Source organism: Rhipicephalus microplus, chromosome 3 (assembly GCF_043290135.1).
Source record: "Rhipicephalus microplus isolate Deutch F79 chromosome 3, USDA_Rmic, whole genome shotgun sequence".
NCBI classification, from domain to species: Eukaryota; Metazoa; Arthropoda; class Arachnida; order Ixodida; family Ixodidae; genus Rhipicephalus; species Rhipicephalus microplus.
In genome coordinates this window covers 4,261,558-4,288,534 of record NC_134702.1, presented here as the reverse complement: position 1 = coordinate 4,288,534, position 26,977 = coordinate 4,261,558, and the positions used below count along the sequence as shown (strand labels likewise).

General features: G+C 43.3%; 1 protein-coding gene across 33 annotated transcripts in view; it reads right to left on the bottom strand.

Moving 5' to 3' along the window:
• The window catches only part of trol (terribly reduced optic lobes), a 531,158-nt gene that overhangs the window by 71,643 nt on the left and 432,538 nt on the right, over window positions 1–26,977 (bottom strand). For 30 of the 33 annotated variants that reach the window (XM_075888764.1, XM_075888745.1, XM_075888761.1 and 27 more), the window contains 9 exons: window positions 20,534–20,651; window positions 15,841–16,021; window positions 14,521–14,618; window positions 13,172–13,444; window positions 10,808–10,912; window positions 9,998–10,186; window positions 9,864–9,878; window positions 791–1,051; window positions 189–351 (listed from right to left, as the gene is read on the bottom strand). In XM_075888764.1, the coding sequence (XP_075744879.1) occupies window positions 189–351; window positions 791–1,051; window positions 9,864–9,878; window positions 9,998–10,186; window positions 10,808–10,912; window positions 13,172–13,444; window positions 14,521–14,618; window positions 15,841–16,021; window positions 20,534–20,651 (1,403 nt within the window). The remainder of the gene's footprint in view (window positions 1–188; window positions 352–790; window positions 1,052–9,863; window positions 9,879–9,997; window positions 10,187–10,807; window positions 10,913–13,171; window positions 13,445–14,520; window positions 14,619–15,840; window positions 16,022–20,533; window positions 20,652–26,977) is intronic. The other 3 variants (XM_075888744.1, XM_075888746.1, XM_075888778.1) reach the window with 1 other exon arrangement.

Sequence of the window (26,977 nt, the reverse complement as noted above, 5' to 3'; positions counted from 1 at the left end):
AATTACTGAAATTCAAAACCTACACCTTGTAAATATCTACACAGGTTGGCAGTACGTGTGAAACAAATAGAAAAAAATAAACCTTTGATTACATTACATGACTTGCTCTATTAATAAAGCCACAATGAACTGCCACAACATGTAAACAATTGGTAAAAAAAAGTAAAAATATGATAAAGTGAAATTACCAGAGTTCTCCATTCACTTCCCTAGCATTTGGAGGCAAAAAGGCATGGGTGTCTTTTGTCCACTGAATCCTCTCAGGGGAGCCTGTCAGTGGACAGCGCAGCTCGATGTTTGAGCCCACAAATGCAGTCTCCTCTTTTCGCAAGGATCCGATTTCAACCCCTTCTGCAAGAATATTTTTATATCAGAATTTTGTTCTTGTGATGAACATTTATTTGCTGTCCACCTAATACTTTCCTTAAATGAGATAGCCTTGCCATTTGGAGTAATTTAGGCAACTTTCTTACTCTCATTCAGTAGAAAAAAAAAAGAAAAAAAAGTGATGTTTCTTGACATGTGTGAGATGCAGAGGAGTTCTATATTTTATTGCACCTTGTAGAAATGGCTTTCTTTTAACTAGAATTACCATTCACATCCTTTTGCCCATACAAGTATGTGAAGTTTTTCACTGTATCCCAAAGTTATTGATAAAACAGAGAATAAGTTTTTACCGAGAGTCATAATGCAGCATTACAAAAGCTCCAGGCCTTGTACTTTGCAAGCTAATTAAAAGTGCTGCATCAATGTCACCATCATTATAGCCTTTGAATGGCAAACCACATACCTGTGACCCTGACATCAGCAACCCCTTCAGCTTGTCCAGCAGCATTGGCAGCTGTACAGATGTAGCGACCAGCATCGGTTATCGAGATGCCCCGGAATTCAAGCAGGCCGTCTCTATGCACAGTGCTTGGAGGCAGCTGCCCACCCTGCCTGGTCCAATGGTACGTGATGGGCGGCTCGCCTATGGCCGAGCATTGAATGTACACGTGGTGGCCTGGACGTACTGTCTGCTGAGTTGGATTCAGCTGAATTCGAGGTGGAGCTATCAAGAGACAGTGGATGAAGGAAATAAAAGAGGAGGAATGTTAACTAAAGAGCACAAAAAATGTACATAATTGTAACCCCTTTTTTTCAGTAGCAATGATGTACAACACCAATTAAATACATCTGAACAATGTCCAACAAAGTTAGCACTGGAAAAAAGCAGGCAGCAAAAAGTGGGGGACCCATAAGCTTCGGGTTGAATGCGATAGCGAAATCCGGCCCCTAGTGCACCCTTCAACCGCTAAGTGCATACTTATTCATGTTTTGTTACATGCACACGTACACACACAAACACGCACGCAGTAGATTGGACCAGTGCGTGCTATTATCGCCGAATGGGCTCATTTTCGTCGTGACACTTGTCGAACAAAATGCATTAAAGGGACCCTGAAACACTTTTTCAAGTAACCATGGAATCAAATCACTAGAAGAGCTTATTGTCTCACGAATTTAACGCCACAAAAATTTTAAGAATCCGTCCAGTGCGAGTGGAGTTACAAAGGTTTCTCACATGCGGCAATTGCATTATCTCTTCTCTCGTCTCGACGAAAACGCTAGAAGCTAAGCAAGAATAAATGGAAGGGCAAAGGAACTACTGCGCCTTGTGACCTTGAGCACTTCTTTTTCTTCGAATGCACGGCTTTTGCAGTGCGATCGCGCGTGCACGCGTGGACAAGTAGCAGTCTCTCACGACTATCTCGGTAACTTGATTTTTCGGTCACACAGGCGATTTTTTGCTCACAGCCAAAAGCGCCGACGCCGGTGGTGGGTTTGTTGCGACACAAGCTCTTTAACGCTATCGCGTTAAAATTTTGCGACAAATAGAGTGCGCTGGAAGACTAAAGCTACATCAAGTGGCCAGCCTAAATGAAGCAAGAGTGTGAATCATAAATAGAAAACACAGCAAAAGGAGAGGAACCAAGATTATTGGCTTTGTCAGCAAGACAACTTCTGTTCACCTGAATATGCTGAGCAGTATGAAAGCCTCTGAATAAAAAAAAAAATGTTTGCACCACGTTGCACAAAGCTTGGAACAGCAAAGCATAAGCCCATCGCTACTCATACTTCCCACTGACCGACACATCTAGCTTCGAGATGCTTCCTCCTAATTCTCTTTCTCACCCACTTGTTACACTGTGAATCACATCAGACCCAAGAGTGCAAGCCACTCATTCTTGTTGAACTACATGTGCCTCTCTTCATTACCTACTAAACCCCTCCCCCTTTCACTCATTTCAGTATATAAAACTGATGACAATAAACACAGGCATTCACTTCTGTCCTGACAAGCGTTTTGGTTTCGTTGACTACAGTACGGCCGATACATGGTGTTAAAGGTGCGAAACTGTAGCCTTGCTGATGAAGGAAGCACCGTAACAACTGCGTACACCACAGCCTTCAAGAGAACATCACAAACATGGAGTACATCAAGCCACCTCTGGGCCTCTCGACAAACGGGGGAGGAATGTGGAAGCTCTTTAGGCAAAAATGCGATTTATTTTTGTCAGCCACGGAGTGAACTAAAAAACTGAAGTCAGAGGCAGCGAAAACGGCCTTTTTCTTCAGTGTGGCTGGTGACGAGGCACTTGAAGTTTCTAACAACCTTACGTTCGTTAAAGGAAAAGACAAGGAGGACTATGGCACGGTGGTGATCAAGCGTCAGATATAATACGTTAAGCAAGAGAACACAATTCACAAGTATTGCGTCTTCCAGCCTCAATTCCTGAGCAAAGCTGAACTGTGCAAACAGTTCTCCCATTCACTGAAGAAGCAAGCGCAGTTTTGAAAATTATGGAACGGTGATGCACGAGATGGTGTGCACTACCAAACTTTACTCGGTAGAAACTCATCGAAACTGCGAGAGAAGTTGCTCAGGGACAAGGGCTTTAAGTTGAACAAAGCCATTGCTTTATGCAAAGCAGTGGTAATGTCAGCATGTGAAAACTCGCTGTGGCAAAAGACGAACTGAAAGCTTCACGTCCTTGCAGCATGGTCGAACCGAAGCTTCAAATGTTTCTGCTGCAGCCGGTCACATGTCGCGCGGCACTATCCAGCCTATAAAAAAACTTGCTATTTGTACAAGGAGGGTAAACATTTTGTGTAATGCTGCCACTCAAGCAGAGCCGTCTGCAAGGCACAGAATGAGAGGAAGATGTCATACCAAAACAAAGACTGATGTTTTGGACACCATTCAAAACTTTAGCAGTGACTGGAACTGGATCTTGAAAACAAATACTGCAGGCAAGCACATCAACTTCAAGGACATCAGCAGGAAAAGACACAGGTGCCACAAGCAAACTTGATGGCGCTATCACTTTTCGGAAAATTTAAGCCTGTCTAGAAAAAGCAAGTAACACAGTTCTACAGTCGTATAACAGCAGCATCATCAAGCAGCTTGGCACATTTATGTCCCACATGACCATAGGTTACTGGAGCATCTGCACCAACTTCTTCCTGATTAAAAAAAAACCACAGCGCCCTCCTGGATCTGAAAGTCACAAAGGACCTAGGGCTCATCAAACGTTATGATGATACCGTAACAAGCAACAGCACCTTGGCGGTTCTCAATGAATTTCCACAGTTTTTTCGAGGAACAGGCTGTGTGCAGCAAAAGTACAGGATCATCTTTCAAAATGATACTGCGCCTGTGTCATGAACAATCACCCGAAGTATAAACAACAAAGTATAGACGACGGTTGGTACTGCGCGAGAACAGGCACCATAAAGCGAGGCCCAAGGTGCATGACCCCAGCTGCGATAAGTGCCTGAGCACCGATGAGCTGGCATTGTCGACATGGTCTTAACAGGAGAAGGTCGCATCGCCAGCAAGCACACTGGCGACGGGAGTATCAGGACAATGACTCGACTATTTGTGATGCGGGCGTCCTGAGAAGTAGACAGAGACCTCGACCTGCTTCAAAGGATGCTGCTCGGGATGCAGCAGCCATGCACAGTAACTGCCGACGTTCCTTGAGCCAGCCTCCTTAGAAGCCAGCTGCTGAAGACAGTCCCTGGGTGGCCACATTAGCGTGCAGCACTGGGTATCACCTGCAGCCACTAGGCCTAACCTCAGAGGCTTTCACCACGTCAGCACCAAGATCAGGCGACGAAAACGGCGGGCGACCACGCCGGCAGTGGCAGGAACAAGGACGTTCGTAGAGAATGTCAAGATCCCCAAAGGGTACAAGGCACGAGCAATCAGCATATTGGCGTCAAGATCATCAGAGCTGACAAGTAAGGTCAACCTGAATCTTGAGCTGAACTATGACGACAGAAACGCCCAACGTTGACTAGGATGGTTTAGTTTACAGTGCAGTTGGCGTGCAATTTTAGTACGGCTTAGTTTGATTTTGAAGGTACAGTTGAACCCACATTTAACAGCCCCGTTTAAAACGAACTTTTGCTTAAAACGAACAATATCCGCGTGACCGTGAAAATATACATGCTTTCACTGACACAAAATCACACTTACAACAAACATCTCCGAGTGCTGCCGATCGGTTACAGTGAACAGAGTCTGCGCTCTGCCGACTTCCCGGGAAACCACTGTCGACCACGGATGAGGCATCGGCAAGGTTCCCATAGATTCTTATTGTCAAACGCCGACCCTACCTCCGTGCCCCTCTAGTTGCAACTCTTCCTGACAGCTCTTTGTTACGCACCATTCCGTTCTTTGTCCCCCCGCTACACTGAACACCCCGCATCGCCAGACCCGGCCCGTGTTTTCACACTGCGACCCATTTTTCGAAGACCGGTCATCCATCTCCCCTGTTTTTGATCGCTGGTACTGTCATTAACCTTGCCGGCCTGGAGTGACTAGACCATTTGCCAACATCATCTGTATCCGATCGTCTGCGTCTTATCTTATTGTATCGATTTACTGCACGTGCGTATGCTACCCCACCCACTCGAATAAAATGTGCGATTCTTTTCATGTTTAGGACCTGTTCTCACTCACTTCGCACTCAACTCAGCATGCCCTGCGCATGCTGAGGCGGAAGCATAAAAACAGCTGTTAATTTTCGCAGAACGAATTGCGAAATATCGAAGTCGATGAGCTCACGCAAGCCTGCCGGGGCAATAAAATGATTCTTTGGCCACAGCCGTCAATTCTTTAAACACTGCCCCGCGCACCGATGCAGGCGGCTGTGCTTAGAACTCTGTGCCTGCATGCACAGAGGTCTAAGCACGGCCGCCTGCAATTTTTTCTATGTGGAAGTTGCGCGTTTTGCGGACCTTTCAAGCAAGCTGCCCGACCTGCGTCCTTCTTGCGTGCTTTGGTTTTCAAGGTAGCCTTCCCGCCGTATCCTCCCCTCTCTTCACTCTATCGCAACTCCTTGCCATTCTCTCACAAATCGACTCTCCTCTCTTGACACAACAGCTTCGGCCGTTTCCACCGCTCCGCGACGTTAGCTACGCTAACTCGATTTTAGATGTTTTGTTTTTTGACTAGAAATGGGCCCAGAGCTGTACCACACGTTCTGGCATGCGTGTTGTGTGTGCGTCTTGCTCGCTCTCGGTTTGCGTGTGTGGTCAGAATGGTGGATGGGACGCCTCGCACGCTTTTTCCTGCCACTCAACAAAACGTCGAAAGTGTGACCACTTGGCTTGGGTGTAATCCCCGTGTTATGTGCCACGTTGCTGAGCGCTTGCTCATAGCTGTTGAGCACCTGGCAGCCAACTTGCCGCTTCTGGCATCCCGGTATTCAGCTGTGGAGATGGTGAATATTTTGTGGGCGGTGGTGATGGCTACATGGGCGCAAAACTGTTTTTTTCGTCGACGTTGGGCCCAATGCTGAGCCTGAAGCTTCCGAACAGGACCACTCTGGCGGGGATTTGTGGCAGCACGCCGTCGACTCTGACCTGGCAGAGGGGGTGGGATATCTGTTGCGATAGCTTAGTTACGACCGATAATGATGCTAACACCGCAGAACCATGCACGAATTAAGGCATTATGAATTAAGTATGCGGCAAGAGCAGTTTGGAGGAATCGGATTGGAGAACGACGAAACTTGGGGAGCCAGTACCTCATGCAGCTTATGCCACCGGCCTCGGCGAAGAGCACACTGATGTTTGAAATAAACTCGAGATAGGCATTATCGGTTCTGCTCCTCGAAACACGTGTATCACGGACTATTTTGGGCAAAACATTTTGTGTTTTTACCCACAAGTATTTTGAAAGCTGTGTTTAATTTGCTACGAACTTCGGGATACAGCGAACAGATGCCGCGTCAGGCTCAGGTTCGTTATAAGCAGGCTCAACTGTATGAATATTAGTTTTGTATCTTTGTATCTAGAAGGTGTGTCGTGTGTGTGTGCTTATTAAATGGGTTTTGTTGCTAAAAGAGTCATGTCTCGGTCTATCACCAGCAGCAGCAGCTTGTAATTCACGACAGCCTGTCATCCAGCCAGCCAGACGAGTGCCTTTGGTGCTATGAAAACATTTGCGCGCCAAATACAGCGAATGAAAGCATGTCATTATTCAAAAAGTCAGCAGCCCAACAAATCGGGAAAGCGTTCTAGTCATTGTGCCTTAAGGGGTACTGACACCTTTTTTAGAAGATGAGTATACTCTCCCATACAATTCTCCAATATACAGAGATGACTCTGAACAAGTATAATGCTCAGCAAATCCTGATAAGATATTTTATTTTGATATTAAAGTTAGATTTCTCGTGGTGCACCTACCGAGATTGACACTAACTTGACTACAGTACTAATCCTGGTGACTTCTCGCAGCAGTCTTGCAAGTTGTGGTGACGTCAAGCACCAAAACACAAAAAAATGGCAACTTGCGCAGTGCCCTCTCGATAATCTGCTCACACCATTCGGTCGTGCGGTCACTGTCATCCAGCATACTAGTGAAGCGAGCTAGCAGAGTCTAGAACAGCGTACATGCATGCAAATACAAGATTATGCTTTTCAGAGGGCAAATGAATCGTTTGATTTCAAATTGGTCCTCATGGCACCAATGTTATGCCCAGTGGATTGTCTTGCGCCAGTAAAATGGAGCACAATAAGGACTTGCTATTGAGCACAATAAGCACAATAAGGATTTGCTCAGCAATTTGATTTCAAGCACATCACATCTTGTCCATAGTACTCTCAGTCAAACGGCCTCGATAAGAAAGGTGTTCAGATAATTAAGCGAATATTGAAAAATACAAAAGAGGCGAATGAGACCTTTTGGCTTGGCGTCCTTATTCAAAGCAGAATAAGCCCACTGAAGGATTGGCAATCACTAGCAAAGCTGCTTAGCTGCTGCAAGGAAAATGCCTGCGGACTTGCATACCCGATTTCCGATCTCTTGCTGCCTCGCGAGTAAAGAAGCACAACGAGTACTTCAGGAAGCAGACGAATACTTCCGGGCCTCAAAAGCAACGATTCCATTCGCATAAAAGGAAAGACATGGACAAGAAAAGTTAAGGTTCTTGAATCAGCGGGGCCTCATTCCTTCCACGTGCAAACAGAAGACCGGAACATCCTGCGCCGCAATCGGTAGCACCTCTTGAAAACGAGCGAGCCCTTTGCGGACACTTCTAATGAAGAAGATTATGATGAAGAGCAGGTTCCTGCTTCTGTAGAATATCCTACATCCGGTTCGCCCACAGTAGTGCCAAGTTGTCTGCAACAACCTTTGTAACAATTCTACTGCGGCGAAGGTTGCAGCATCAAACCTATCCTCTGGAATGTCTGGAATATGATCAAAACTTTCAGCAGATAAGTCAACAGCATTGAAAGGGAAGATGTATAGTAATAGACCCTAGAGTGCAAGCTACCTATCTTTGATTAACTAAATGGGCCTTTCTATACTATGTACTAAAACCCCCTCTCTTTCACTTGTTTTGACATGTAACACTGATGACAATAAACACAGGCGTTGACTACTGTCCTGACATATGTGTTGGTTTCACTGATAGCGGCCTGGCTGATGCACACTCTACGATGCAAGACCGCATGCTATGCTCTGCTAGCGTGCCTAAACAGCAAAGTGGTTAAGATGCTCGCTTTTGGATTGAAGGTATTGTCAGGGGTCAGTGCACAAGATCACATGATCGTTGATGGAAAACAAAACAGGTTTGATGACGATTTAAATAGATTACATAACCGCTTGTCATTGTCATTTGCTGTCAAACGTGAGTGTGTCATTTCGCTTCAAACGCCCGACACCATGTGATCTTTCTTTCCCGCCTCGCAAGCCAAGCACAGGTCTCGCAAGTCTCTCAGCTCACACCGCTTGTGTCTTTCTTCAAATCATCAGTAGGTGTCGCTAGTCTCAGCTAACAGTATGTAGGTCAGGTTAGAATCCCGCATCATCAAGATTTTTTACTTCTTTTTGCAAAAACGTGGCTTTCCCTTTTTTATTCTTTCCATTTCTGTTTCTTATGCTTTCTTTCTCTCTCTCTTCCTCTCTCTTTGTACTCGTACTCGGGCAGCAACTATGAACTTTGCTTCCAAGGGCATGGTCGCAATCGCTGGCACGCGTGCGATGTCGGGCGCCATCAGCAAGCAGCTATCGTACACTTGCGTGCTCTGCTGTCATTGCGAAAAGATTGCATGAAAAATGTTGCTCTCCCTGTAGCGGCTGTATTCTCTCACATCAGAGTCGTGTAGAGTAATGTATGATCAGATGATTGATTGATATGTGGGGTTTAACGTCCCAAAACCACTATATGATTATGAGAGACGCCGTAGTGGAGGGCTCCGGAAATTTAGACCACCTGGGGTTCTTTAACGTGCACCCAAATCTGAGCACACGGGCCTACAACATTTTCGCCTCCATCGGAAATGCAGCCGCCGCAGCCGGGATTTGAACCCGCGCCCTGCGGGTCAGCAGCCGAGTACCTTAGCCACTAGACCACCGCGGCGGGGCAATGTATGATCAGATCCAAGAGAGTTAGATGTCAGCTTTGTTTTCTATAACATTACAATTTGCTGCTATCGCATTCATTGCCAATTTCTCGAGGTGCAACTAACTTTTTTAGCTATGTGCAGCAGGTCAGACATTTTTTTTTTACTCGAATACACCAACGTGAAGTACAGAGTTTATAGGCACCATATAATTCAGCACAGTGCCAAACTGAACAACATGCGCATGCGCTTGATGAGCAGTCCTGTGTGAACCTGTCTTGACCAGGCTGTTCTGGGAGCCTGACAGCATGCTTGCTTCTCTTGAGCACCAATACAGTCAATTTTTCTTTTTCCTTTTCTGAACGCTGCCATTAAGTAATAAAAAAATGTTTTCTCCGCAAGGGCGAAGCAAAGAATGTGATAGCAACAAATTGTATGTTACACAAAGTACGGCTGGCAACTAACTCATATGAATCCAATATCACGTAACTCTACATATAGCTGGAGAGATGCTCTTCTGTTTATTCACGTTGAGAGTGCAGCACGCACAAGGGTTTATGAGCCATTCACGCTGTTGCTTGCTGATATCGTGCTCACACCATCGATCTTGACAGCCAACAATCAAAGTTCACAGCTGCTGCTCGAGTGATCACAGCCTTGAAGAAACTGATAATACGATTGTTTGGTGAAACTGAAAGCACGATGTACAAGTCACGTTTTCAGGCATGGGGGCACCTTACAGTTAAACTGGGGTGCTGCGGTGGAGGGCGGAGCTGATAAGCGAGTTTGGCGAAACAGAGGTGGTTTAGCACAGAACGGAACAGGTAAACCAGTTTGGCGCACGATGCTATAAATGGCACAGCTTTTCCCAGTAGGCAGAGAAGTAGCACTATATGCAAAACATATAAAGCACTTTTCAAAAGGTGATCATGAGCAATGATTATTAACAACTCACTTGCCTTTTGACCATACTCCTGAGAGAAGCATTAAAAGAAAAAAAAAATTAGTGCCACAATGAAAGCATTTTAAGCAGCCAAGATCAGAGAGCAAGATTGTAATGTTGTCAGGCAACACAGCAGTATGAGACCCTCACCCACAAGAGCGAGTGTAACACGAGTGTCCAGTATGGTAGCACCATCTTCTTTGCCCTGGCAAGCGTAGACGCCTGCATCACTGGCTTGCACTCGCTCAAAGTGCACAATGCCATTGTCGGAAGGAACCTCTCCCAAGTTGCCATCGGGTAAGACTTTCGACCAGACAATTTGAAGAGCACGAGATGTTCCTGATAAAAAAAAAAAAGAAAAGATGCATGCAACTCAATTCACACTGCATTAAATAAACTTACGAATTAAAGTTATTTCACACAAATATATCAATCTTTAAAAGTGCATGTATGCATCTTTCATTATATTTGAGTGATGTACTGGAAATAAAGTTACTGAAAGTCTAAAGTCCTATGCAATGTGATGTAATCTTCTTGTGGCTTTTCAGGGCTGTGCAAAATCAAGTTCTCTACAGCTTTCTTAACCACATCTTTGATGTCACACCCATTACAAAAAAAAGTGTGGTTGTGAATTGTCTTTCAATATTTATTTTGCTTTTTAAGCTGCCCTTCAAGTTTATAATAACATGTCAGCCAAATATTTTTTCACCACAGTCACATCGCACCTCTTGCATTATAACTACCGAAAGAGTCACTGAAATGAAGCGTGCCAAACCAAAATGCACATTTAGTTGACTATAACTAATAACTTGCTTTATCGTGATGAGTTTCAACAGTAGCAACTGGAACCAGGCATAGCTCACAGTATGCCACAGATATTTATACATTCCCTCACATATTAGGGCATTAAAAAAGATTTACACAAGAAGCAAGGAAAAGTGCTTGCTGAAGATAACCAACCTTCAATGTGGCAGCGAAGTTCTGCGCTTTTCCCAATTGAAGCAGTCACAACTTTATCGTCTGCTACCAGCCTTGGAATGGAGTGTGAATGTCGATTCCCTTCAACTGAAAACATCAAAGAGAGTCGGATTCTTCATTCATGTAACATATAATATGGTGCTCCCCAATTGATTGATATAATTATTTATGATACCTACAGCGCCTGTCTGGGGCATTGAAGTTGGGGGATGTATTAACAGAAATAGAGTTAATACTCAAGCCAATAAAACCCAAGTTTACAAAATCCCCAATCTAATGATCTGTTTAAATTCTTCAGCAGATACCCAGAAAGCTCAGTGTTATCATCAACCTATATTAACAAACTAGCCTGGCCAGCAAACCCAACTTAACAAAGCTTTTACTAGTGCATATTGGATCCTGCTGCAGGCAGTGATGATTGTTTTTACGATTTTGTGGCACGAATCATCTCCCTTCAACTTTCTAGCTCACACAATCACTTCATGTGTTCTCCACACATCACACAACCCTCTTTTTGGCCACGCAACATGAAAGGCTTCATGTCTGGGCAGCCCTAGCATTGTCTTCAAGGACTTTTCAGATGGACAGGAGTAGACTGGTGGCAATATACTCCAGTACAACGGTCCATGTCCTTCTCTCACTGCTTCTCTGTCTTTATGTGCTGTTATTATGGGAAGTATGTTATACCAACACATCCAAGCAACCATCCTGGTGGCAAGAACGTTCACCTGGTAGATTTTGATTGTTGCTATGTTACAATTTCAGACTTGAATGAGCTAGAAAATCACTTTTTCGACTTTATGAACTTTGCGATTCCACTAAATAATTCAAGCATGCTCATTACCTAGATAGGCCGAGTTTCAACAGTACATAGTAAGGCACAGATGGGTGACGCATAGTTAAAATTGATATATACATTAAAGGGGTACTGGCACCAATTGTCGAAGGACTGTTTACTCTACCAGACAAATCTCCCAATTACGAGCCAGTGTCAAGCTCAGTAAATGCTGATAAGATATTTTAATATGATTTTACAGTCAATTTTCGCACAGTGCATCGACTGCCACTGACAATATGTGTTCAGGCTACAGAACAAATTCTGGTGACTTCATCTAGCAGTATGGCAAGTTGTGACGACATCAGGTATTTCAAAATGACCAACTGTGCATTATCACCAATGGAGTGACCAAGCGCAGTGGCCAAGCGTACGTCACAACACCTTGTGTGAACAAGTGAGGTGTGGCTCATACCAAGTTTTGATGCCAGGGTACAGTAGGAAATGGAACTACCTTTTAAAACCATACTGTAATTACTTTTTCAGGGTACATTCACACCTACCAGTACATTTTCTAAGCTTTTCAGGGCTTGACCTTTCAAATTTGATGTGAGAAAAAAAAAAGGCAATTGAAACTTTTCATGTCAGTATAGCATTAAAAAAAAAGTCAAGCATGTATTGCAAGGAGGAGAAAAAAGTATAAACAATAACTTCCCAGTGGGCTCAGGCTGAGATAAAGTATAATTTTTAATCACTAGGGAATTTGGCATAGAGAACTGAGAATTTTTTTAGGTCACATTTTAATTGTTCATGAAGAAAATTATTATTCAAGAATGAAAATATCGAGACTAAAGAGATATGCCACCGACTCACATGACGAAACACAGTGAGCATAAAACTGATTTTTGCCACAACGAGGGGAGACAAAACCGTGGTCATTGCCAACGTGGCTTGACACATCCACAGTGACTGTGCATTCTGACTTAGTTTTGAAGGACAAGGCAGTGTCGTGAATGCCAGAAAACTTATAAGCGAGTTCTGCAAATGGCACTAATAGGCACGAGGTGTTCCGGTATTTCTGTATTTTTTTTTACGGGATTTCTCCTGACGACTGAGGTGAGATGCACCTCTTCACTTCTGTTGAAACCAAGCACCACTATCTTCTCCAGTCTGTTTTTGAGGCTTTTCATGCTCGCCAAGCGCTGACGGTTATTTGAAATGAAAGGTGTGTGGTTGAATACAAATTGATGAGAGCTTTATGCTACTAAATAATGAAAAAGCCTGCTCACAACAGAAAACAAGTGCAAACAATCGATATGCCGAATTTATGAGGGTCAAGTGAATTAGATAATGCAGTATTTACTCTCCATTTTATCCATAAGACAATAGTGCCAAGATAAAGTAAAACAGGCATGTGGTTTGCTATGTTAGGGCTCATTCTCGTGGAGTTCTGCAAAGACACAGCACGTGGAGCATGCTTATGCTAATGAGAGCCTTTTATTCTGCAATAGAACGATCTATTCAAGCCTATTATGCAATGGTGCTCTCCTTTATACGCATAGTACACGCACCAGTAACTTCAATCCTCTCTTCAGACAGCCCTCCATGATTTGCAGCCTTGCAGACATAGATGCCACTGTCTGAAGGTGCCACACGACGAATGAACAGTGTGGTGGTGCCACCCTGGAGCTCTTCAATGTTGGAGTAAGTGGTTATGGGCTGGCCAATGCGCTCCCAGGTTACTGTAGGCCTTGGATCACCCTCAGCAATGCAGTCCAGGCGGATCTGGTCACCAACCCTCACAGCATAGGGGTTTTGTTGAAGGATGCGCACAAACGGTGACCCTGAAAATATTGGCTATGTTCATCATCTGTACTTCATGTCTCTGTGGCAGAAAAGAAATGCATTCACACGAAGACCACAATATGGGTACGGATTAGTATGTTAGTTTGACAGGATAAGTGGAAAGTGTTTATAGAGCAATAGGCAAAACACTGATAGAGATAGCGATGCATCAGACACGAGTTGGACTCGGCGAGACATTCTGAAGCTAAACAAATGGCATCACGAGGGAGGGGACGAACGAACAGAAGGATGCTACAAGTGCACTTTGTTCTTCTTCCTAGCCCTGTTACAGTTACTTCGTTTACCCTATGAACAAAAAAGGGCTCATCTGGGCCATCTCTTTGGCACACAAGAGTAATTGTTATCTGAATTGCTTGCACTTTGTTTTTCTGAAATTTGGCGTTCCCTACTTGAAGTAACTAGAAGAATAAGAATGGGGTGGAGCACATTTGGCAAGCACTCTCAAATTATGACAGGTAGATTGCCACTATTCCTCAAGAGAAAGGTATATAACAGCTGTATCTTGCCGGTACTTAGCTACGGAGCTACTTTTTGGTTCATTGTTGGCTCCTGCTTGACAACGCAACACAAATGCAGCAATACGTGGTACAGCATGATTGGACAAGCTTTTTGATGATTGAGTCATGTGGGTGTTTTGTCACTGCATTATGTGCTATCTGTTAAATTGTAAAAAAACTTATTTCACTTTAGCTTTGAGTTTTTTTAGTGTTTGACGAGAACGGACAGCAAGTAGGAGAAAGTTTCGGACTGTGAATGGTTAAAACAATCTTCAGGAAGCTTCAACGAATAAAGCTGTGAACATTGAACATCTTGCTCAAATTTTTTTTGCTGAAAGTTTCTGCACTTTGCTTTCACTGCCAACCAGAGCGCCTTTTGTTATGTCTACCATAGATGGCAAGAAAATCTTTTCATGAAGCTGCCATGCGAGGCGATTTTAAATTTTAATGCTCCTTTCAACTAGCTTTTGTAACTCATACTTAATTACATGAGTTTAAGATTCTCTAATCTATTGCCTAAATGTAAGTATGCACCTGAAACAAAATTTTATACTCACCTTGCAACTTTAGCACTGTTTGTGCAGTAACTTTGCCCATTGCATTTTCAGCAGAACAAACATAAGTTCCTTCCTCATCCTTGGAAAATCTAGTAAACCTGGAAGAAGAAAAACCCTTAAAAAACTCAATACTATATACACTGACAAATTCAATGATGACATCCAGCAGTACCAAGTATGCATGCAAAAAGAGTGAAAGCAGTGTTTGGTTTCTGTGAACAAAACAGTGTCTCTGCCCTGCTTGTAGTACAAGAGCTCTCCTAATACCAGACACTTCTTTCACTGATGTGAGGACCTTGGTTCATTTGTTGCTTTGTATGCGTATGTATGAAAAAAGCACAAAATAGGCGTCACAAAAAAAAATCTATTTGGCATAAAATGCCCATTGTTATAACTAGTTCTTAGATAAATTCAAAATATTTCAACAAAGAATTGCTGGTAAACTTTTTATAATTTGTATTCGTCCAAGATGCTCAAGTTTAGCAGCCAATAAGACCCTGTTTCGTTCTTTATCCAGAGGCCATGTTCCAAGCAGCCATTGATGTATTAATCGGTTTGACTAATACACTATCTCATGTCAACCGTATCCCATTGACTGCTTGCATTGCACATTTAGTGGAGGGCTCCAGAAACCATCTGGCGTTCTTCAACGTGCACTAGCATCGCACAGTACGTGGACCTCTAGCATTCCGTCTCCATTTAAATGCGACCTTCGGGCCAGCAGCCGAGCACCCTAGCCACTGATCCACCAAGCCAGATGAAGCTTTAAGGTTGTAATACGTGCAAACATAAGTGTTTTGTATTCAAGTATTTGTGTTTGTGTGTATATATATTTGTGTATTCTAACCTTCCAAACCACTGTCTTGTGTGTTCTATATGCCTTGTGTGTTCTATATTTTTTCTTCTGATATAATTCCATTTAAGATATTGGTGAACTGTGAATAATGTAGATTAAAATCTGAATTTCTGAGAATAAAAGTTTGCCAAATAGTGAATTCTGTTAAATACTAATATCCCCTCTCTCAAAAAAGAAATGACTCCGAAAAACACACCCTCAAAATTACGAGAAAAATTATTTCATGAAAAATAAACCCCGAAAACATGGAGTCCTAGTTATAACCAACATTGTACCAGGTCCTGTATTTCCTGCCTTATTATAGTAGTACTTTGTTTCACACTCCAAGAAATTGACCCAATTTCAAACACACACGCCTTTAGGTGTACACCAAACAGAGCAAAAAATAATGCAGCTTGAATGAACATTTCATTTACCACATCTGCTATTTACAGCAGGTAGTAAGATAAGAGCAAGGTATGTACCGAATGATCCCAGGACCTGCCAGTTCAGTGCTGGGAGTGAAAGGACTGCCATCAGCCCGTGTCCATTCCACGGTCGGTGTTGGTATCCCAGCTGTGGGTCTGCACTGCAGAAATGCAGTGTCTCCATGGTGAAGTGGAGGGATGTGCTTGGGGTAGATCTCCACAAGTGGAACCTCCCGACCTAGAAATGAGTATGCCTGCTGGCTCACCTGTTGCACAATCTCATCTTGCCTATTCACTAAGCTACGAAAAGATTGGTAGTTTAATTAGTATGGCATAGCATTTATGTAGAAGTACTTCGATACACTTGCCTGAATATAAAAGAACTTTGGCAAGAGAATACCATAGGCTGAGATTAATTCATTTACTTTGTTTTATTTTATAAAATGTTCGAGTGAAAGATTCTGTAATAAGAAATAGTAATGTTTTCAAAGCAAACTTTCCTCACAAAAATGAGACGCTAGTTGATGCCACATGTTTCTCACAAGAAGGTTGCAGAGATGAAAACCGACTGCTTAGGTTTGACCCAGGTGACAGTTATCAAGTTTATATGGGCCGCACTTCTGAGTACCGTAATACAAGATTAATCCAGAACACGTTGCTTCATAAATAGATCATAATCTCAGCACATAATACCAAAAAAGTTAAGTGATTCCTGTATTACATACTGCACCTTTCATGGTCACTTTCATGATAATTACTGTTTGCCACTTATTAATAAAATAGAAAGCTTGCAATATCACAGTGCTATCGTAAGCTAGAACATTAAAACTGCTCTCTAATTGGGCAACGACAGCACACATAACTAAATTTTCAGGGTACCTGATACATTATTCTAAGATTGTAAGTTCTGCTCCTACCTACACTAAGTTGTTCATTATTTTGTCCACTTTAATAACTTTATTCTGTCGCGCCCCTCCTAGCAACACAACACAGTCACAGTGGTCCACTGTCGGGCACCACACACTGTCCAAATACTGCTGAAAGTCTTAAGCACAATATCAACTGTAAAAAGAAACATCCTTCAAGCTTTTCTAGCATAGTTTTTTTTACTGCGGAGCAATTCTTAGTCGCATTATGTCGCGTTTCGACGTCAGCGGTGGCGTCGTCTACACCCTTACTGTGCATGATAGTGTCTCGCGTCTGGTGCCACATGCTCGCCTCTCGTGCCTGCCCAGGGAGACAACCACAAAACTGCCGCTTCCCTCCGACTCTCTTGCCTTGCAAGGTCGACGCAGGCAACGTCTGCCAGTAAAAGAAAACGACTGCTTGTGCTGCACAACCGTTCACTAATTTTGTCCTGATTAAAAGCCTGCCCTAAGCATCTATTGACAGCTGACAAAAAGATATAGCGCAATATCGGTGCCAAACATGAACCAATGCAGATACCTCGTTTCTGCACATAAAGTTTGCTGTCAAAGGAAACAAGAATAGCACCTAGGTAAAATTTCAACAGAGACAAAGTGTTCAACGCTAATGTCCACTGTGGTCTGAAACAGTATGTCCCCATAGTTTTCAATACACTCCTTAAGGCAAGAAACATTTTTTTATGCGGAATAGAACAAAAGAGCTTTTCCACATCAACAGAGAAGAAAAAACACACTGAATCCTTGTCATGTAGAAATTAAATTACATCAAATGAATTTTTCATAGCAAATGGGTCATCAATAGACGTGTATATTTTAGAAAGCACTACCTAAGAAAAAACTACCAGGATCTCTTCTCACTGTTAATGGATCTAAGTGGCATCCCGTGTTAGTGGGTCTTCGGAGTAAAAAATAAAGACAGACCTTTGCATGCAAAAATGTTCTTTGCTAGCCTGCTCAGTTCAAGCTGGTTGCAACTTTTCACAGTTGAAGGAAAGAGTAAATTTAAGGGCTAGTTATTATTGTTCTCATAAATATTTTGTCTTTCGATGGCTGCAGTTTTTGTCTTTGCTAAGCTGGTTTTCACAGGGATGATATTCTTTGATAAATCTATGGCAGCTTTTTCTTTGAGACAGTCTGACGAGAGAACGAAATTCCCTCCTTTGTCAGCCTGGGGTGCAGGCGTTCTTTTCTCTGGTCTACTAGTCGGGCTGTGGGTTCCTTGGTTCGCTGGGCAGTCTTCTTCAAGGTAGCAGTTGAAATACTGTTGACTCCCTCCAGTAGGCACCGTTCCTGTTACTTTTTGTCAGTCTTGTCAGCAACTCTTCTGTTCATAGCAAGCAGTTCATCTGCAGCAATGCTTGGTTCAATGGAGTGCTTTGGCCCCACCTTCAAAACATGCATACATTAAGATGGGACATCTACATCCCCGATGATTACCGGTTCGTGTTGTACTTCGTGTCTCTTCTCTTGAAATTTCACTAAATGAGCCAACATGCCGCACCTCGTTTGGGCTAGGGTCACCATCCTACGGCTTGTAAAGAGTTAACAGAACACTACGGACGAACTAGAGGAAAATTCAGCGTGTGTCATGTCTCCCTTCTAATCCAGCCGCTTACACTAGGGGCAAGCGTAAGCAGGGAACGCAGTGTTGCAGCCAGGTGAAGCACGCACATGTTGCCAAGTTATTTTTGGTATGAATAGATGTTGTGAGTGAGGCTGACACCGGCTAAAGTTACCACTTTTCGGTGCAATAAGGCATTGACGTACTTGCAGTTCTATTGAAAATACACTGAATTGGATGAATGCATAGCAATGACGCATTCCCAGAGCTAATTGGGGAAACCACGGTCATAATGCATTACTTCGATTCACTGCTCACAGAGGAGGAGACCACTTTGCCGACCAAGAACACTGTGAGAGAAAAGTGCAAGATATAAAAAACGTATTTGTAAAGCTTTCAAAATGTCTGGCCATGGCGTAGTGGATAGCATGCCCGGCATCTGATGTCACAGGATGAGCGGTGATTGGTTCAACTGTCGGTGATGAAACTTTTTTTTTGCCATTTCATTGTGAAAATTTTTGACAGAAATACATCACTGAAGTGTTGGTGGACCCCCAGCATAAAACAATTTCGTGTTAAACTACACATGATGTCCCCTATGCCTTTCTTGGCTTCATTAGTTTACACCTAAAATATAAACTAGCCATTGATTCATTCTTCTTCTTTCATTTTTTTTATTAGTCACTCGTGCAGCTGATATTCTAGGCATTCGTACAAGAGAAGAAAATACAGGCAGCTTGGTTTGTGGTGGCATTCCAAAGACCAACTAGACAAGGACAGTAAAATGTATCATTTATAATCTACGGTATGCCAGTAGAGGTCATGGAAAGTGAAGCTTAAGGGGAGATTCAAGTTGATAAATGCAAGTTTTTTTTTCTAAAATACATACTTTTCATTTTTATATGCTTTCACAAGTTTAGTGTCTTTAATTTCATGAAAAAAATACTGAATATTGAATTAAACTCTAAATAGCTTTAAATCACTTTTAAAAAGCACAAGGTGGGTACTGAAAACAAAAGAGAGCTCATTGTTTAGGGTCCCCTGGAAATTTTCACGTGGCTGCTTGTCTTTGCATTTTGCATGAGGAGTCAACCAAAGCCACATGATCAAAATAACCATAATTTCCAAGCTCCCATGATGGCAAAAAATTATTTAAAAAAAAGATACCTCCTCCACATAGATGAGCTTTCACTTAATTATACCTTAAAATGCATTTTGCTTAATTTTTGGGCAACTTCTTGAGTTTGGACATCACGTTTTTGGTACTTCTAACAACTTGATCAGGATGAAATTTTGTTGTACCCAACGATAAAATGTACCTACATATTTCTAAACAAGTGAAGGGTGCAAGTATTTTTTTAAAACTTGATATTACTGGTATAATTATTATGAGCTCAAAGTAAACAATTAGTATAGGCTGAGCATTCTAAGAATTCTCCCATTACAATATTTTTTTGTCCATTAAAATGTCTTATACATACTTTTTTATAGTTCTTTGCATTCTACACTTCATGTACAGCAATATGAGCCATCAATGGCTCGGAACCATAAAAGTTTAGTGGCCTAAAAAGTTTGTACGATATGAACTATTTTACACATTGTCATGGCATGGAACAAAAACTGTGCAGCTTACTATAAATCTAATTACATTTTGAAATCAGCATAAAAGCTTATATATACAGCAAAATTTCATTGCCCTAGGCTTCAAATTAACGCAACTTTTTTTGTCAAATCGAATTTCCCCTTAAGCCTCAAATGCTTATTAAAGAAAAAGGAGAAAAAGCACGGCTTGGGATGTGTCCACACAACATTTTTAGAACTGACTATTTCAAATGCCCAATTTTTTTCTCTCTCACACACACACACACGCACATATATATATATGGGCCATAGGAGGTATCCCACAGGCCCTGATACTGTAGAAAAGCATTAGAGACACAATGAATGTTCTAGAGCAGTTTACTCCGACATTTCAGCCATAAAACTGGCCTTCGTCTGGAGATATATAAGTTACCATTTGTCAAAAAAAATACACATTGCATTGAACAAGCTGCTGTGAATTATTTAAAATAGCATTACATATGCTTCAGAAGTTATCGTAATGGCAAAATGACATCAGATAATCAATGTCTCAGAATTTGTCTCAGGTAGTCGCAAACTTTCTTTTGGGCATGCTGTGAAATGTGCATAGGATTGATGATCATATATGGCCAAAGGCTTTAAAATTGAATAACTGTCAATTAGTAAAAAAATGCAAGCTTACGATCCACTTCGAGCACAGCAGTGGCTCGAGCTATGCCTTCTCTGTTTTCTGCCAAGCAGATGTAGTGACCACGATCTTGGACAACGGTTTGTTCAATTGTCAGAATGTAATCTTCAACCTGAAAATAGCAGTGCAAGTAAGGCAAGAGTCCTAAGCTCAACACAAACTGAAAGAGTGCAAACCTTAAATGGGCCTTGCAACACTTTTTCAAGTGACCATGGAATGAATTCAATAAAGGAGCTTATTGCTTCACTAATTCACCGCCACAAAACATTTTAGAATCTGTCCAGTACGAGTGGAGTCACAAAGACTTGTTGCATGCTGCAACTGCATTCTCTCTTCTCTCATCACGACGAAAGCATAGGAAGCTAAGCAGGGAGAAATGGCATGAGGAACTAAAAACGTCATACGCACCTTGTGGCCCTGAGCACTTTCTCTCCTTTTTTTTTTTTTTGTTCGAATACGCAGCTTTTCACTGCGATTGCATACACAGTGTGGACAATTTGCGGTCTCTCGCGGTGGGCTTAGTAACTATTGAGCGTGCCATGCTCAAATCAGGCAATGGCTGATAGAATGGCTGTGAGGAGTCATTTTTTAGCTTGTTCTGTCATTTTCAGACAGAAGAGAAAGTCATTTTTAGCTGACTTTTCAAATTTATTGTGAATTCCAGGGCATGTGCTGTGCTATAACATTTGGCTTGTGTGTTCTCGGGAGCTTCAACTACCGATAGTCAGCGTTTTTTGACAATGCTCAAAAGTGTTGCAGGGCCCCTTTAAATTTCTTATTCAGGTCAGCCTGACAGAAAAGCTATGAATCAAGTAAGCTTGTGCCACCACATCACACCACATTTCAAGCTAACCCGATGAACATACCTTTTCACACATTTATCATCGCATAGAGAGCAGGAGAGATTACTCTGGGCCCTGTCCGCGTTTTGTTCAGTGTCCTTCCTCGTACTTGCATTTTTTTCATACCTTAAAATCAATTTTTTGCCTACGGGAAACACACTAACCAACCAACCTCAGAGGCACTGTGTAGAGCTCTCCATAATGCTGCCTCTGCGAAGAACCCGGCATGTTTCAACATAAAATAGGAGGCTACAGACAGTTTCCTCTAAATATCCACCCACCCTCACCTCACCAAAAGGATTTGGGACAGCGTCTTGGCCTGCTCCAGCCTGAAGATTGGTTACCAGAAACATGGCCCGAGCTCGGGACATCTTAGACAGAGGATGCCTATCAAAAGCTACATTCCTGGAATAAAAGAGTATATTTTCCCCTCTCTCAAACAATTACTATTAGCTCCGAGAAGTTGAAGTGGTGCCGCCTGGTGGGAGGCTTGCATGACGTCACGGCATGGACTCTTCGAATCTTGCTGTGGCGTGCGTATACATAACACGCGCTCACTTCATACGCCGTTGTACTGCCAGCGTTCACGTTTTCCTTGTATCACATTTAAAATAAATGCCGAAAACATCATCGATGATGTTCCTGGTAAAACAATAAAAAACTAAACATTTTTCTTTTTTAAGTAGTATCCCCAATGGTGCTTGTTATGCTGTCGCCCTGCTTACCTTGAAGATAGGTTCGGCTCTTGAATACGGCAGATGCGCTCTGACGGGAGTGAACAGCAAGACAATGCATGTTCAGCAGGTTCAAAAATGCGAGGTGGCCACAATATTACTCTACAGCATGCCTTGCAATCATGTCGCGGTTTTTAAAAGTATACGACGACGTACTTGCGTTTCAGGTTGCGTTGTTCACGGGCGATTGCTTTAGAAAGATATGATTGTTTCGCTTCCCCAATTTGTATTTGTACTGGACGCATTGTAGTAACTGCTGGGAGCATTTTTTTTTCCTGTGGGCGTGTGTTTAAGTTAGTATAGAGGGTCGCAAAATATCTCAAATGCATGCGCCCGAGAATACCACCGCAGCTGTTGTGTAATATTTTCTTATGTGTACTTGCTCATATTTCATCATGTTATTTAGCTTCATGTTTTTGTGAATAATTTTGGCACTCTGTTTCATTACAAAGACAAATGAGGATTAATTGTAGAAACTGCTACTGATTTCAGATAGTGCCTATGTGCAACATCCTAGCAAATGTGCTGTCAAGCTTGTAAGTACCAGTTAAGATAGCCACCAGATAAATAAATTTTTCCCACGGTTGATTACCCCAGAGCAGCATCAATCTGTATATGAACATGACAGGTGAGACATATCATTGCTTCATTGAGGCAAATGACGTATCATTATCGCATGGACCACATACGAAGCCAAGTGTGCCATCGAAACAGTTCATTTCGACTTTTTGGTGTTTGTTTTGCAAACGATTGCTATCAGCAGTGCTCCTACATGAAGTGAACATTACCGTTTATGACGTGGTGGTAGATGGAGTCAGCTGTTCACGTAAATCAGGGTATGCGACTACATAATCCTGGTGACTGTTGAGAAAAAATTTGTGCATGAGATCCGAGTATACCGACTTCTACAAATTCAGAAAACCATAGTGTGGGTCACAGCATTACTTTTTTTCTCACTATTATAAGTGATTGTGTATGACAGACAAATTCATATAATGTGCCCTGCATCCTAAAACGGCATTCTGTCAAATTACCTACATTATTTGCAGAGACAGACATATCTTGCACGGTAAATTGCAATGAAGTAAGCAAAACAAGAGCATTCTAATTTCATTTGTAATACTTCGACACAAATGTTTAATCGTGTAGCCTATGCCAAGTTGTAATGAAGTAAGGCTTATTTAGCGCAAATATTTTCATAGAATTGATTTCGTCGAGTACGTGCATGGTGAAAACAACTAATGTCTCGCTGTTCTGCACCTTCATTTTCAAAATGAATCCGTACTTTCTGCAGATTAGTCAACTTTTAACAGCAATAAATACATTTACTTTGTACCTTTAGAGACTTGCTACTCGAAATTGAGAAGAAATCACCAACGTATCGCTGAAGAGCGGGTACACGACGGGCTCAGAAAGAAGAGACCGTCGGCACGCGTCGCCGGCGGAGCAGGCGAGTCCTTGCTGTGACGTCACTTAGCCGCGACTGCAGCGATGCCATTGTTCATTCTCGGGGCTAATACAGTCGAGCTGACATATAAACGATATCTGTGTGATGTGAGCGTAAAAATATACATTGTTCCAATGGCACAAAATCGCACAACGAACGCCTCTGAGCGCCGCCGCCAATAGGTTATAGAAAACGGAGTCAGTGCTCCTGCGATTTTCTAAGAAACCACTTTTGACCACTGATAAGTGATCAGCGAGAAGCCCATAGATTCCTATTGTTAAACGCCCACCCTGCCTCCACAGTTCTTCAGTTGTCGCTCCCCCTTTTATTTTACACAGCCCTTTGTTCCCCTGCTGCTCTTGGCCTTCCCCATAACCAGACGAGGCCTGTTTTTACACTGCCACCAATCTTTCGAGGATCGATTGCCTGACTAAACTCCCCTCATTCGCTGAACTTGTTACACCACCGTTAGTGTAGTCAACCTGGAGTGACCAGACCATCTGCCGACATCGTTGGCCGCAGACTGTACTCGATCCGCATCTGTGTCTTGTCTGGATTGATGTCGTATCGTTCCAGTTATAGAGTACACGTATTTCAAAGGAGTACGGCCACAAGCATGGGTCCGATCTTAGTGAGGCACAGGGTCGCATTAACTATCCCCTCTGCACATGCACGTTCGGACAGCCACGGCGCTGAGCGCAGCGTGGCAAGCACACGGTACTCCTCCCAACAGGTCGCAACACTTTATTGACTGCAGCAACACCAAAACACAGTACATAACCCGTTGCAAAAGGGGCGGTGGGAGAGCAAAAAGGCTTATCCATGCCACAGGCAAGAAGTACTACGCAGGATGCCATGAGCATGTCTCCGTGGACAAAAGTGATTCACGCTGACATGCCGCTGAGGACAAACGAGCCCTCCCGACTAAGTTGCGTTGTTCTCACGATCCGGGACAACAGGACCTGATCGCTCGAGTGAGGACAAATTTCACTCGTGTTGGCTTCGAGAGAAAAGGGTTGGTGCATTAGGACGATGCGCAAATACAGCCCACTGCTCTTCTGCCTAGCGTTCGAAAGGTGCAACGAAAGGTGAGCATTTGCCGCGGGTGTAAGGCGCTGTTGGCGAAGTCTGAACGAGCCCCAAAACAAAAGGAGCTGACAGATGGGAAAGAAATGCGTGCTCACCCTACGTTGTCCCAGAGAGGTTCTGGCTCACTCCTGACGCGCGCACGCGAAATGTCCCGAGAGATTCTGCACGCGGAGCCACAGTCGACATCCCGGTAGAAGGTATCAATGTCACTTCCACTCCCCCAGAGCCGACCGACGTGGAAGAGGGGAGAGCCATGTTAAAACAGAAGGACAGCAGAAATAGGAGACAAAGCTCGGGCACTGACCACGGGCTAGCCTCGATTCCCACAGAGAGCAAGCGCTTGCGCTACTCCTCTGACTTTGATTATTTGCGATTCATTGCATGTGTAGGGCCTGTAACGCTTGCCTTGCACTCCCCTCGGTATGCCCTCCGCAGGCATGCAGAAGCGTAAAAACGGCTATTACATGGAACGAATCGCAAATTATGGAAGTAGATGGAGCCGCACAAGTACACCAGCATAACATTGAAATTCTTTGACCACTGCGCTTGCAGGCTACTCTCCCAAGTTTTTCTATGTGCGAGTTGCGTCTTCCGTAGACCTTTCAAGCAAGCTCCCCTACCTCCCTTTTTCTCAGTTTTTGGTTTTCAAGGTCACTTTCCTGTCATATGCTTCCCTCTTTTTGCTCTATCACAACTCTTCCGTCTGTCTCGACCGCTCCACGACGCCACCTCGAATTAAAAGGACCCTGAAACGGTTTTTCGAAGTTTTGTCAGAGTTTAGGCTAGAGCATCATCAAATCATTGACACTACAAATTCAGTGACATGTTGTGTACCAAGGCCACTACAGGCCATTATATTATACCCTTCTTCTCACCTCTGCCCAGCCTCTTTAACTCATGAGGCACGCTGGCAATCACATAGCTCTTATCAGCCCACTTGACAATTTTAGCTTTTACCAGTCTAGGCCTCCGAAATCGCACGCCGACAGGTTGCACTTGGTCATGCAGGCTATCACGCAGTGGGCCCGGCAGCATGCACGCAGTCTGGCAACAGAGACAAAGATCGCAGAGTGGCTCATATCTGCTGCGACAGGTGACACCATCCTACCAGTCGATCTTACTACCGCGCATTCTACAGCTCATGACAAGCAATCAAGTCAGTGGCCACGGTGATGTCAAGAGTATTTTACTCTGTGAACAGATGATTGAAAACGCGTTTGTCCGAGTCGAACCGATCTGCAGTAATTCGCAGCTTTAAGCCCTTGTAAAAAATTACACAGTTTATGCAGAGAGCTCAAATCAATCTTTAAATGACCCTTGGTACTTGGTCTACCGGTCCAATGTAGTTGTACAAAATTACCAAAATCATTTCAGGGTTCCTTTAAGAAGTTTCTTTTTCCGGCTAGAAATGAGCTCAGAGCAGTTCCATGCATCACAACTTGTAGATCGTGCGTGTGTGTCTTGCTCGTTGTTGGTGTGCGTGTGTGGTCAGAATGACAAACGGCAGGCCTTCTGCACCTTTTTCTGCCGCTCAACACATCGAAAGTGTGACCGCACGACTTATTAAAGCTGCAACATTGTGTAGTGCTCGCTCATAGCTGTTGACTGCCCGGCAGCCAACTTGCCACTTTGTTTATTCAGCTGTGTAGATGGTGAAGGCTTCATCGGCTATGTGCGTGCGAAACTGTTTTCGCAAGCTCGACTTATTCAACATTGAACCCAACATTGAACCCAAACAGGACTACTCTGGTGGTGATTTGTGGCAGCATGTTGTCGACTCTGACATGGGAGACTGGGAAATCATCTGGGTCGATTTCATTATGGCTTATAATAATTCCAACACTGCAAAACCATGCACAAACGAGGGCATTGTGAATTAAGTGCGTGGCAAGAGCGATTTGGAGGAATCGAATGATGACGATGAAACTTTGGAGCTAGTGTCTGTAGTGTTTCGGTTTTGATTTCATGGTTGTCATATTCGGTTTCATGTAAAGTATTTTCGCCCTCAGGGAGCGCTACCCTGTGTATATATGCGCGGCGCTGTATATAATAAAGGAGTTTCTGCTTGGCTACCGGCTGCTGCGTACCTCGTGTCGGCCGGCCCTTCAGTGCCGCCCCCCGTTTTCTCCGTGCGACGGACGCGCCGCAGGATACTACATTTTGGCGATGAAGATCTTCAATCCACGTGCATCACGCGTCAACATGGCATTCAGCCTTTTTCCTTGTGCTGACTCAACACCAGTGCAAGCTGTCCCACCGGTACTGTATTTCCTGCATACATTCCTACTTTTCGACACTTTTCATGCCAGTCCAGTCACGAGGCCTA